General features: G+C 45.5%; 1 protein-coding gene across 2 annotated transcripts in view; it reads left to right on the forward strand.

Moving 5' to 3' along the window:
- Window positions 1–14,256, forward strand: part of ULK1 (unc-51 like autophagy activating kinase 1) — a 143,809-nt gene that overhangs the window by 98,145 nt on the left and 31,408 nt on the right. For both annotated transcript variants that reach the window (XM_082266260.1, XM_082266259.1), the window contains exons 11-15: window positions 4,951–5,001; window positions 8,225–8,313; window positions 11,977–12,148; window positions 13,918–13,975; window positions 14,117–14,200. In XM_082266260.1, coding sequence (XP_082122386.1) covers window positions 4,951–5,001; window positions 8,225–8,313; window positions 11,977–12,148; window positions 13,918–13,975; window positions 14,117–14,200 — 454 coding nt within the window. The remainder of the gene's footprint in view (window positions 1–4,950; window positions 5,002–8,224; window positions 8,314–11,976; window positions 12,149–13,917; window positions 13,976–14,116; window positions 14,201–14,256) is intronic.

A 14,256-nucleotide genomic window follows, 5' to 3' on the forward strand; every position in this document is an offset into this window, starting at 1 on the left:
CCTGCGAGTTAAACGTCTCGCTGAAACGCCAAAGACCATGAGTCACGGCGCCCGTATTGGTCGACAGCCCTCCTACCTCGGTGGAGAGGGGTACTGTCAGGAGTTGGCGCCCGCCTGGTTCCGGTATGGTGAGTAGTATGTTCCCCCTGACGGGTCTTGTGGTGAACGCGGGCCCCTCTCTGTAATGGTAAGGATGGGTTCCCCTCTATCCTACAACATGTCACAGATCCCCCTAATTGAGTGTGATTTTTGTGTACAAGAAGCCAGGAGGCTTGGTTTGGGAGCTGACAATCTAATTGTAAAGATGTGTAAATGATTGTAGTCAGTGGCAGTACTAGAACTTTACTGTGATAGTATAAGGTATCCTACCTGTCAGTAGCCACAGGGCGATGTCTATACATGTATACTGCATTCCAGATCATTCCTCCAGCTAAGCAGATGCCTCCCGACGGCCACGGACCGCATACGGCCCGCTAGGGTCCGGTACCTCCGACCACGCTGACCACCATGAGGGTGAAGGGTTGTGAGGCCGAGATCCTTCTGCAGACATGCCGCTATTCTGTGCAGGCCGCCGCCATTGTCTGGTAGATCGCACGAGGCCGCCATTTTGGTGTAGCCTCGTGTCTCCAGCATGGGGGCGGCCATGTTTGAGGTGACTCAAACACCTCATGGAGCCAGGGGGAGGAGCCGGCAGGCGTGTTAAGGGGCGGAGCCGCCTCTTTTACCCAGGAAATAGGGCCAAAGACTTCCTGTCTGTAACAAGACAAGCACTGAGCAAGCTGATAAAAACTTCTGTGCATCAGGGATGAGCCTTGGGGTCTGTCTCTCTCTCTGTGGGGTCCAAAAAGGCAGGTAACACTGAGGGGCGCTGTTGCGACTGGGGGACACAAAAAAAAAAAAAAAAAAGTTTTTTTTTACTTTGTCATTTTTTGTCGCTGGCAAGTGTCTTGTATAATCATTGACCCTGCCGCATAGGTATCCCCACCTGATCCCCTCAAGGTGGCCGCAGGACCCTCCAGTACCCCACTTGTTTTTAATGCATTATCGGCAGTTTTGGAGTCTTTGGTATCCCGGGTGGAGGTGGCCTGTCAGGGACGGGGGTCAAGTAGCGACCCCCGCCTACCCCTATTGTTTATCAGATACTTCAGATACGGATTCGGAACTGGTCAATGCAGTTGCAGGTCCCTCTTAGGGGGCTGTTGTCTCAGGTAATATCTCCTCAGCAGTGAGGAGCACGTTTCTGCCTCCGCCATAGCACAAGAGTGGTGGATGCACTAGTTGGTGGATGCACTTTAGTCTTGAGGTTACACCGGCAGAGGTAGCTGAGACTGAGATTCCTTTTTGGTACTTGTTAGCCTACCAAAAGGGCGAAGGATTTTCCTTTACCCAAATGGGGTCGTTTTGAAACGAACCCCTGTTATTTCCAAACGCATGGCTAGGTGCTATCCGTTTGAGGAATTCCTCTTTATAGGATAGACGGTACCACCTGCTGTCTTGCCACAGACTGTTAGGATAAAAAGACCTCGTAACTAACGAGGACCTTCCTTTTCTGCTCATATAGAGTTGTTCGTTCCGCGAGGGCGGGGGATAAGGCGAAACCTTTCAAAGCCCCTTTAGAGGGGTTTCAAAGGGCGCTGGTCGGGTAAACAAAGAGTCCGGCTCAGCCAAGCCTGAAGAATATAGCCTGATACACCTCTACCCATCTCTGGGGTGGGGGGGGTGTCTTCACCGGTTTCTGGAGGACACAGGATCGAGTTTCGATCACTTCCACCGGTGCGATTCTTCCCTTCTAACATTGAACGGTTTCAGGGGTTCTATTCGAACCTATTCACAATGCCCAAGAAAGAGGGCAAGGTGCGTCCAAATCTGGACTTGGGAAGAAATAGAGTCCATCCGTACAGTGGTGGCCTCCCTGCATCAAAGAGATTTCCTGGCGTCCATAGACATATAGGATGCCTATCTTTATATCCCCATCATCGCAGGACATCAGCGTTTTTTCGCTTTCCCAAAGATCATCCCTGGTTCCCACCAGGAGACTGAACTATCTGGGCCTAAGGTTGGATACATCCTGGGCAAGAGAGTTTCTCCTTGCTGGGAAACTCCAGAAGGTTCAGTCAACGATTCGGATGTTGCTGTCCGTCAATTGGCTGGGACTGATGGTGGCCTTCTTAGAGGCAGTACCGTATACCCAGTCTCATACCCGAATTCTCCTGAAGGAGATTCTTTTTTAATGGAATCAGAATTCCGATTCCCTGGACAATCGGATCCGGTTGAGCGAGCGGACCAGGAAGTCTCCAATGCTCAACCAGGGGAAGTCATTTCTTCCGATAAGTATCCAGATTACCAATAAGGGTATCGGAACTGAGAGCGATCAGATTTTGTCTGATTTACTGGATCGAGCAGCTCTAGAGCAGCCCGATTCGGATCCAATCGCATATGGCCTCTTCACCCAGAGGTTTTTTCCCTAGCTGTCCCTTCATTGGGACATCCCGGATGTGGATCTGTTGGCACCTTGGCCTAACAGGAAGGTGCGGAGGTTTGTAGCTCGCGCCACGATCCTCTAGCGGACGCAGCAGAAACGCTGATCGCCCCGTGGGGGCAGTATCAGCTACGGCATGCCTTCCATCCTCTCAAGTTGCTGCGGGAACTTCTTCGCAGGATAGAGGTGGAGGGAATTGCAGTTATTCTGGAAATTCTGGATTGACCTCGTCAAGCCTGGTACGCCGACTTGGCGAGGCTAGTCACGGACGCTCCTTGGAGACTTCCTCTCAGGGAGGATTTGCGGTCTCAGGGACCGATCTTCCATCTTGCTTTACAGTCGCTGGCTTAATGGCCTGGCCATTGAGACCCAGGTACTGAAGGACAAGGGAGTGTCAGCTTCAGTTATTCCTACCTCCAGTTAAAGCAAGGAAAGCGACTTCCAGCACATGGAAGTCTTATATTGCATGGTGTGAATCTATTGGATTTCCCCCACAGACCTATTCGGTGACCCGAATTTTGGTCTGTCTGCAACAAGGGGTTGAGCAGAAACTATCCTTGAGCACGATCAAGGGTCAGGTTTTCGGCGTTAGCAATCTTCTTTCAAGAAACCTTTGGCTAATCATTCCTTGGTGCGGAATTTCATCCAGGGGGTGCGACATCTGGCTCCGCCAGTGCGCGCACCCTTACCGCCTGGTATCTTAATTTAGTGTGGTCGGTTCTTCAGAAACTTCTCTTTGAAGATATTAGGGAGATTCCCTTGCTTACATTCCCAGAAGGTGGCCTTCTTGGTGGCCATTACTTCTCTACGCAGGGTGTCAGAACTGGCAGCATTATCCTGTCGTTCCCCAGATCTGGTGGTTCATAGGGATAAGGTGGTTCTTCTTCCGAATCCATCCTTCCTTCCTAAAGTGGTTTTCGTAAGACGGACTCACTTTTTGTGATCACGGATAGCCCTTGAAGGAGGTTGCCTGTGTCTGCCGCGACCATATCTACATGGATCAGTCAGACGGTGGTACAGGCTTATTCTATTAAGGGTCGGAATCCTCCGTTCCCTGTTAGGGCGCACTTCACTCGAGCGCTCAGTACTTCCTGGGCCTTTCGCCATCAGGCGTCAGTGGTCCAGGTATGTAAAGCGGCCACCTGGTCGTCGGTACATACCTTTACAAAATTTTATAAAATTGATGTGATGGCATCGGCGGATGCCTCATTTGGCCGCAAGGTTTTGCAGGCCGCAATTTGAGGAGACCGGTGGTCTACCTCGAGGGTTTTTTTCTGTTTGAAAATTTTTTTGTTGAGTCTCATCATTAAGGATGAGCATTGTAAACTTCTAGTTGGCACCGGTTGGGCCTTCTAGATTTGGATTTGATTTCCATTTTCCCACCCCTCATTTGTGATACTGCTCTGGGACTTCCCGAAGGTGCTGTATCACCGAGGACTACGTCTGTCAATGAGCGATAGAGAAAAATGGATTTTTGTAAAATCTTACCGTAAAATCCTTTTCTCTTAGCTCATTGACAGACGTAGTACCCGCCCCTCTGTTTTTTTGAGTTGGGTTGGGTTAAATTCTCTAAAGACTGCTTTTATGACATAACTGATTTGCTGAGGCAGAGAGAGAGAGGATATACCCTCTGGGACTGCCCCTAGGGTGTGGCCAGAGCATTTTATTTCCTGTCTAGTCCTACTCCTGTGGAGGCAACATAACCCGAAGGTTCTGTATCACCGAGGACTACGTCTGTCAATGAGCTAAGAGAAAAGGATTTTACGGTAAGATTTTACAAAAATCCATTTTTGACTACTACCAGTGTCTGGTTAAAGCTTGGTAGGAGGTGTTTTTCATTTCCCCTGATTGTCTTTTGAGACTGTAGGACTCCTGACCCTCTTTCTGGACAGTGCTGATTGACTTTGTGCTGATCATGTGCATTCTCCCAAAAAAAAAACTCTAAACGATACACACCAAACTGAGCATGTGCAGCTTCCCCCAAGGCTCTGTTACATTAGCAGATGGATTAGGGACAGTAAAAGATGCGGAGGATCAGAGAAGACAGGATCAAACAGCCTTTTTATACAATGCAAAGGATTAACCTCTTAGGTTCCACTGTGAGAATAACCAGCATGCTTTACTGCATATACAGACTGATTTTACTGTTGTTGATTTAGCAACACTTGGACAACATGCAAGTTATGATTTGTGAAAGTTGCTAGTTGCCTGGCAGCCAGACTAAACCTTTGCTTCAGTACTTTGAGTCACTGACACAGAACAACTGCAGGTGAAGTGTACAAGTATAAGGAGGGCCCCGTCTTCACACTTTTTCAAATTAGTGACTCAGAAAACATTGCAGTCAGCAAGGACAGCCCTTTTTGTTTCTTGACCGATTTACTTTAACCAGATTTGGCTATGTATGCATTTCTTATGTCCAAATGTAAAAGAAAGCTTTTTTTTATCTAAACTCTTATCCTTTCCCTTCACAGATGAATTCTTCCATAATCCGTTTTTAGATGCAGGCTCCTCCATGAAGAAATGTAGGTGATCTTTACAGTGCTTAACCTTAATATATTAGGACTGAATATAAAATGTCTTTTAGTTTTGATAATTTGTATCATCCACAAGCTTCCTCTGCCTCTGAGGGACACTGATGGAATGATCTTCCCAGACATTTCCCTTCATATTTAGCAACAGGCCCTCTTTTTTTATTGTCTCGGTTTGTTACACTACTGCATTGTTCATCATACATATTCTGTATGTATGCATTACAGTATCTTACATGTCGCACTCCCTACAACCTGCGAGCGCTGATCAGTAGGGTACTGGAGTAGCCAATGGGTCACACTGTTACAATTTTCAGTATGGAATATTCAACAATCTTTTTTAGCATAAAGGCCCGTACACACGTAGCGATTGTCGGCCGTAAATATTCGGCCGCCGAACAATCGGCCGATTGTCGGCTTGTTAGTATGATGCTTCCGACAACCGAACAGAATCGGGTGTGCAGGCAATTTTTGTTGGCCAACACCAGAACGGCCGATTGTTCGCCAGTCAGTACAGAATTCGGCCGACAAACAGCCGATTAGCAAGACTGGGCATGCTCAGAAAAGAAAAAACACACGGAAAGTTAACCATCACATGACATCACTTCTGCAGTCGGCTGTTGTTGTTCCGACAAAATTCATGTGCAGTCTTTTGCAGTTTTCAGCCGACAGGACAGCACCGGACAAAAGACGGCCGATCGTTCGGCCGACATTCGGGACACGTGTACGGGGCTTAAATCACAATTACAAGAATTTGGTTTTTCAGAGTCTCATTGTACACCTTCACAGTTTTGCATTTTTCTTTGCGACTGTGGTGGAATCTAATTAAGATTGTTGAACTGGATTTCAGTTTTGCTGGTGACCCATTCTATACAGGTGGTGGGTCTAGAAAGAGATTGCAGAGATTTACATATAAGAAACCAATATGTTATTAAAACGTTTGCATCAAGCCAAAATTGAAGTATTGAGGGATAAGAAAGTAGATGGTCAAGTGTTTCTTCCACACAGGAGGTTCAATGTAATGGCTGGAATACACGATAAGAAAATCGGGCGAAAATTTCCGTTCAGCGAGCGATCGGCCGATATTCTACTCGTTAATGTCAAGCCATCAATGAGCGATATCGATATTGTGAACGAAAAATACAGTTTGAAAAACCCAAAAAATTCTGTCGTCTCGTTTGCGAAAGAACGATATTCTATACGTTGGTGTTGAGGTCGTTCAGTTTAAATCTGTATAACCTCATCACGCATGCCCGAAATGGTCGATGGTTGGCGGGCAACGGTCGAGCAATATTCGGGCCGTGTATGTTGGCAACGTTTTTGACCGACAAATACTTTTTTAAAAGTCGTTGGTCAAATGATCGGGCGATATTCTAATAGTGTATTCACACCATAAGCCAGTGTAGGCAGATGTCATTTACCTACCAAGATGTTCATAGGTTATATGGTGAAATGGAGCACAAAAAGGAAACTTACACTGGATAAGCAGTAGTCTCTGTTGAAGCTTAAAATAAGGCCCCTGGTCTGTACTGTTTAATATCAATATAAAGTGCTGCATTGCTATATAGGGCTAATTAAAAACAAAAATTATTGTGCGTTTTACATATCATTAATATCGTAATATTCAATAAAATAAACCAATAAATGCTCCAAATGGGAGTTGTAAACTGTGACTCAATTGCAATGTCTCTTTTAGTAACTACAGTTCATAAAATAATTATCACTGGATTCAAATGTCATCATAAAAAAAACGCCACGTGGTGTTTTTTATGATGATATTTAAACCCATTGGTTAATGTTGAAGGGTATAGCACAGAAGTTAAAAGCATGTGGAAAAACTTTGGCAGTAAAATGGACTGATAATAATGAACTGTAGTTCGTAAAAGACACTGCTATTGAGTCGCACGTTTATTTGGAGCACTTAACTTGGTTTATTTTATTGAGTAATATGATATTAATGATATGTAAAAGCACAATCATTTTTGTTTATAATTATCACTATATAGTAGTGCAGCACTTTAAATTGGTATTGAACATTCTGCTTTTGTAGGAACACAAATTTAGTGATTGCAGCAGGCTTTGAAGAAAGAGTATCATTTGTAATTTATTTCAATTTGTGGACTAGCACATACTGGTTAGAAGTATTGTAGTTCACATAATTGATCTGATAGCACAGGAGTAGTCACACAATACATAATCCCTGGTCTGTAATGCTAAATTGCTAACCAGGAACCCCTCTTCCTGTTCATTTAAAATCAAAGCAACTGGTTTGCTTTAATACTAATGTTCTGCCGAAAACTCCAACTCGCCAAAATCTCCAACAAAGTTACTCCTAATGACTATACAGCAGGAATAATTGGAGATTTTGACGAGTTTCTGTTTTCATAGACCAACGGCAGGCTGTACACTACGGTACACGCTATAATGACTGGACATTGTTAGTAACGCCCGCTACTAACCAACAACATGGCGGCCTCCAAGGTGGCGACAACTTTGTTCCTCCTTACCTGGTGTTCTGTGAAAAGAGGCAACTAGTCATGTACCGTAGTGTACAGGCTGACGGTGGTCTGTAAAAACTGCAACTTGTCGAAATCTCAAATTATTCCTGCTCTAGTCACCAGAAGTGACGTGGTTGGAGATTTTGGCGAGTTGGAGTTTTCGGCAGAACATCCCCAGCAGCCTATGTTCACAGTTCCCTCTCTGTTTGGTTGCTGAGGGTAGAAGTACCATGTATACCCTTGAAGTCACTGAAGTGAAAGCTTACACTAGTGTCTGGTGATTGGCTCAGAGCTCTAACATGGAGTGAGTCACATGCTCCTTCATGCTCAGATTTTGCATGTATTTTCTTTACTTTCTAAAATGAAAAGTCAGGAAAGCCTGTTGCTTTTTTCCTGTGTGGACAAGGCACAGCTCCGCTTTAAAAGTTTTTACTTTTTTGTTATTGTGTTTTCCATGGCCACGCAGGGAATACATGGAGACTGTTGTATGATGTCATGTGTGGTTTCCTTTTACATTTCAGTCGATATTTATTATTCATGTACAATTTATTTTTGAGCTCCACATTATGTTTAGTCCGTTTTCATAAGTGATATAGAGTGAATAATATTCCTAGAAATCTGTGGCAGCATCAGATTCTGTTTTGGCAGTGGGGTTATTGATAGAGTACACTGTAATCTAGTCATTTTGTGTATTGACATGCCTCTCTTTTTCTGTCCAGCTGCACCTGTGCCAATGCCCTCTTATCCCAGTTCAGGGTCTGGAAGCTCTTGCAGCAGTTCTTCCACATCACACTTGGCATCTCCCCCAGTAAGTGCACCATTTGTTCATAGTTTGAAATCTTTTTACAGGTAAACACACTTATTTCTATAATGATTTGTAATAAAATTGGATCAACATCAGTATGTAACATGCATAATCATTCTTAACTTGCTTTGCACTGTACTGTAACATAAAAGCATAATAAAATTTTATGTGGCTGATGTCCATCATTTCACTAAATGTGACAGTAAGTTTAATTAAAACCAGATTTCCTTTATGAAAATAGCTGCATGCTCATGGAGAACATTATTTGTCTATGAGCAGCATTAGGAGTCTCACCGAATAAGTGAATGGCAGATTTCTTTTTCGTTCATTGACGGACACAGCTCCTGATATTCATAACCATTGGGTTATACTGGCTCCAACAGAAGTAGGACAGTAGGGAGAAAATAATTCTGGCTACACCCATGGACAGTCCCAGGGGGTATACTCCCACTCTCTGCTATAGCCACTCAGTTTTTTTCTGCCTAGTCAGGAATAAGGACCTAGTTCCTTGCTGGGATCTTTGGTCCTGGTAAATATTTTTCTTTCTAGATAGAAATTTTTTTCTCCTGGTTTTTTTTTTTTTTTTTTTTCCTGTGATATCTACAATCAACTGCCGGACTGGTCAACGGGCTGGATAATCTAGATCCAGTGGTCACCCCAGTCTGGCCAGAGCGTGCGCACAGCCCTCTGCTCCATGCTAGGTCAGCCGTGACATAGCCCCACTGGAGGGGGCTGGCCTGCGAATTAAACGCCTCCCGATTTTGCATACTACTGGGTCTCGGCCCGAGTCGCAGCATTCCTCCTGGCCGACAGCCCCCCATTTTGATGGAGAGGGTTTCTGTCTGGAGCAGTGCCAGCCTGGTTCCTGGTATGGTGAGTAGCTGTCCCCTCCCTCTCCCCCTGGAGGGTTTTGGGGTGGACATGGGCTCCTCCTTGGGACGATCGGACCCCCGGGTTCCCCTCCTTCCCGCAGGCACCCCCCCCTCCACGCTGGGGCTGTTTGGGTGGTCTGGCCACTTTCCTGGGGTGGGGGCAGGGCGCTAACTGGCGATGGGGGCTGGGGGGATGCGCCGCAGGCAACCGGATGATCGACTGTGCAGGGAGGGGGAGTTGTACCTGGTGGGGGCTTCTGCCAGGGCCTCCCGTCCTGCCTGGATTTGTCCTTGAGGCCTGGTTTCCCTCCTGGGTCCTGTAAGCCTCCTGGTGCCGCCATTTTGTTGTAGCCTGTGTGTTTCTATACACAGCTGCCATGTTTGTATAGTCCGGTGGCCATTTTGTTGTGGTTTTCCATTGGAAATGGCGACGGCCATGACAGTGGAGCCCTGTGGGCGGCGATTTTGGCGGTGGAAGCCTCTCCTCGTCCCCTGGTGATGACTCCTGGATCATTTTACTTCCTGATCGCTGCACGTGTAGTGCAGATTCTCCTGTTGGCTGCAGGTGCCTGTTTCTGTGGGTTGTGGGTCTGGTGGGGTCCTCTCCCTCTCTGCTGAGGATCGCTTGGTACTTTATGCCTGGCGACTGGGTGGTGCTGCCAGCGCAGTGGGGGTTGTCCCTTAGCAGTGTTTTACACTTTTTGTGGGGGTCCCCCTGGTGACTCATGGAGTCTTTGGAGCACATTTCCCCAACTGATCCCCTCCCAACCATCCATCCATCCATGCACTGACGGCGGTCCCGGAGTCCCTTGTATCTCGGGTGGAGGTGGCGTGCGGGGATGGGCTAGGAAAATGCACCCCCTGTCCTCATCTGTGTCATCAGATCCAGAATCTGATCCAGATTCGGATTCACTGCGGATGTGGGTCAGCCTGCTGGGTCTTCAACCACATGTCTAGAATCCTCTGATAGTGAGAATGACCGCGCACGGGAAAGCGCTGGTGGATGCACTGATTGTATCTGTGCGTGAGATCCTGAAGATACAGGATGCAGAAAGATAGAAGATAGAGGATGCAGCTGAAGCTGCGACAGAGGCGCAGGTGCCCTTTGGCACTCACAAGCCATCCAGAGCGGCTAAGGTGTTTCCTTTCCCCCTTCTATTTTGACAGAATGATCGATAAAGAGTAGGGACGACCTAAGTGTCCCCGTGGGATCCCTAAGCGCTTTACTAGGCGTTACCCCTATGAGGAGTCCCTTCTTAAGAGGTGGACTGTGCCACCGAGGGTGGACCCTCCAGTTTCCAGATTGAACAAGGCAACCATGATTCCGGTTGAAAAGTCCCCGGGTTTTAAGGATCTGGCTGACCGGAAGGCGAAGGCCTGAACTATGTATACATCTGGCTGATTCGGCAATGAGGCTGGTCTTCACCATTGCCCTAGTGTCGCAAACTCTGACCAAGTGGGCTAAGCTCCTACACCGTGAGCTGGAGGGGGAACAACTCCCCTCTGCCTTTGGTGAGCTGGCAGACCAGCTAGTCCAGGGGCTGCAGTTTATCTGTGATGCCTCTTTGGATGCAGCTCCCCAATGGCTCGACGCTCTGTTTTGGCAGTGGTCCTTCAGCATATTTTTTGGCTCAAGTGCTGGTCTGCGGATCAGACTTCAAAAAAGGCCTTGACTGATCTTCCTTTTCAAGGAGATCGCCTGGATGACATCAATAAAAGTCTCACAAGGGGGGGAAGAGTACTTTTCTTCTGCAGGCTTCTGTGGGCAAGGAACCTTGTCATAGACATGGGCCTCCTTCTCACCTCATAAGAAGTTTTTCGTCCCTCAGGGTTGACTGACAAGGGCTTGCAGCCTTTCAGGGCCGCCTCTGGAGGATCCAAACGAACCTGGTCTGGCAAGCCAAGATCGGACTTCTCCAGACCCGTGGACAAGGCATGAAGGTGCGCCCTCACCCGTATCGGGTGTGGGGGGCGTCTTCGCTGGTTTCCGGACCCGTGGACTTCCCGGGTGCAAGACAAGTGAGTCCACAAAGTCATTCGGTCCGACTACAGGATCGAGTTTTGCTAACTCCCCCCCCCCCCCCCCCCCCCCAGAAGTTCAGAATGGTGTCCATTTGAATGGCGGTGGCATCCCTTCATCAGGGGGATTTCCTCGCCTCTATTGATTTTAAGGATGCCTACCTTCACATTCCAATATGTGCCAGTCACCAGCGTTTTCTCCGCATTGCCGTGGGAGAGGTATCATTTTCTGGCGTTGCCCTTTGGTCTCGCATCTGCTTCTCAAGTCTTCACAAAAGTGTTAGCCCCGGTGCTAGCTTTGCTATGCCAACGGGAGATCGCGATACTGGACTACTTGCACATTCTCCTTCTGCGAGCGGAGTCTCCCTCTGCTCTGGTGGAGAACCTGGAGATCACAATACAAACTACCCATTAAAATCTGTAAAATTCATTTCTCTGAGTTTCGACGGACACAGCACCAACCCGTCTATGGAGTTCTGATACTTCTAGAACTGCTTGCTACTAAACTGATTACTTAGAGCAGAGAGGGGGGTTATATACCAGCTGAGGACGGCCCATGAGTGTAGCCAGGTGTTTTTTGTTCTGCCTAGTCCTACTCCTGGAGGAGGCATTATAACCCAGTAGTTATGATTTATGGAATGCTGTGTCCATCGAACTCAGAGACATGGATTTTACCAAATATGCCATTTTTGTGACTGTATGCCACCAAGATGATAATGACAATAAAATTGAGCCTTCCTTTAATCAAGATTTGTTTTCCTCCTTCTCACATTAGCAGTCACTTGGAGAAATGCAACAGCTACAGGAGAAAACACTGGTTTCCCCTATGCCTGACTCTCCAGGTTTTCTTCAAGGGTCAAAAGAGTCTGGTGGAAGCAGCAGCAAAAACTCATCTTGTGACACAGACGATTTTGTTATGGTGCCTGCACAGTTTCCTGGTTCTCAAGGTTAGTTTATTACCACTTTATTAGCACTATTGGCACTTTAATATTATGTCACATATAAATATTTTGGGTTTTTAATAATTTAAGCACAAATTAATTAATTTAATAATTTTTTATTTGCGCAACACTATATATTTTTTTCAATTATGCACACTATTATGAGAAGTGGAGTGTCTGCGACAAATAACTGATCGATTTAGAGCCTCAGGGTCGCTCGCAGGACTTATTCCTTTCACTTACTTACTGTTATGTGCAGAAGGTAGGAAGTCAAAGGACATCTCCCTAGTGAGAAAAAGAAAATGTGGGGTTAATTTTAACCATTTCCCATTTTTTCCCAGTATGGAAAAAAAAGTTTGGGCTTTAGGTATATATTAGATAATGTCTGATTTACTAAGCTGAATGGTGGTGTTGTCTAGAAAATCCTGCCCTGTACCCAACCTGGGAAACCAGTGTAAACAATTAACAACATATTTTACCAACAGATCAACTGCTATGTATATGCAATGGCAGAAGTTCTTTACACTCTCTTCTGGAGGTTTTAATTTACAGTTTAGGTAAATAATTTAATGGTCATGGGGATTTCTTCCTGCCTAACGATGTTCCCAGGGCAGGAAAATTGAGCATAGCACATACTTCCAAGAAATCGATAGGCATTTTATTGAAACCTTTGTTTAACTGCTGCATTTAGGAGCCAGCTGTCTTCTCTATGAATTTGTTTTTAATAGTTGGAAAGGGGTTAAAAAGAAAATGTACTGTGATAGGCAGCATAAAGCATGCAGGCTAATAGGACAATTGCGCTGCTTTTGTTGTTCTGCTTGTGCCCCAGTGATCTGCGTCGTTATGTGGTACTAGCTAATTATTGCAGCTCAGACCGAACATAATAATTAAAGTCTGGTTTGTTTCCCAGGCAATTAAACAAAGAACTTGATTTTTTTTTTTTCTTTCCTTCGCAAACCTCATGAGATTAGTTGGCAGGTGTGATTTTCTAGGAATTAAAAGTTTGTCCAGGGGCTAGTTGGATGTCTTGGAAAGATTTCAAATGTTTCCAAGGATCTTATTTGGATAAAAGGTAGTTGAACATATTGCTAAAAGTGGCAAGTACAACTGAGTTCAGAAGATTTCTTACCCCAACTCTATAGGGGTACTTTGAGGGTAGAATCTGCTAAAGAACATTAAGTCATTCAATGCTGTTACATAGTTTTTTGAGCTGGCCAGCTGCCAACCTTGGAATGTTGGGATTAGCTACCAGTTTATGAGTTTCCGTTTTAGGACACAGTGTTGCTTGGACTTTATGCTCTAGCTTTAGTTATTGTCAAACATTAAAGCCCAAAACCGTCATTTCACTTTTAACCATATGTAAGGATCTTGCTAAAAAACTACCTTTTGCTTGTCTTTATCCGGCCCTTGTGGGCACTATTCCTTCATTGATACGAGACAGTATTCTGCCAACTGACATAAACAATGGAGCACCATATATCCCTCTGACCCCCAACAATGGGGTGCTATTCCTCCCAATGATATCAACGATGGGGCACTGTTTCTTCCAAATAATAAATGTGGCAATGTTTATTTCCACTCCTGCTGTCCACAGTCTGCCCCCCCCCCTAAAGTTAGAAGTCAATAAACTGGCCCTTGATTTAGAGGAAATTTTCCAGAATAACATGAAACATACTGTATATCCAGGTTTTGTGCAAAGACAACTAGAGCTGCTTTTTAGCTCACCTTTTTTAATTCAGTTATAGCTATAACTAACATAATTCTCTATACTAAAGGTGATATTGCTGAAGCTGCTACAAGCAAGCCCATCCAGGATACTTTAATGTGTAGTGGGTAAGTCTAATTTCCATTGATTTAGCGTTCTGTTCCTTTATAGAGTAATTGAATTAATAAATAAAAATTATTAAATAAATAGAAATCATTCTAATTGTGTTATACTGACCTTTGTGGCGTAACACTGTCTTCACTTATTAGGTCTTTGCTGACATCAACTGGCCAGGAAAGCCGAGCTCGAACTCCTTCCCCTACACCCTATAGCTGCTCTCCCAGCCCATCCAGGTAGGAATCCTCCTCATGCTGTTTTGACAGACAATTAATAGACTTTTTTAGAGTTA

The sequence above is a fragment of the Pelophylax lessonae genome, assembly GCF_965119305.1.
Source record: "Pelophylax lessonae genome assembly, chromosome: 1".
Classification (NCBI taxonomy): domain Eukaryota; kingdom Metazoa; phylum Chordata; class Amphibia; order Anura; family Ranidae; genus Pelophylax; species Pelophylax lessonae.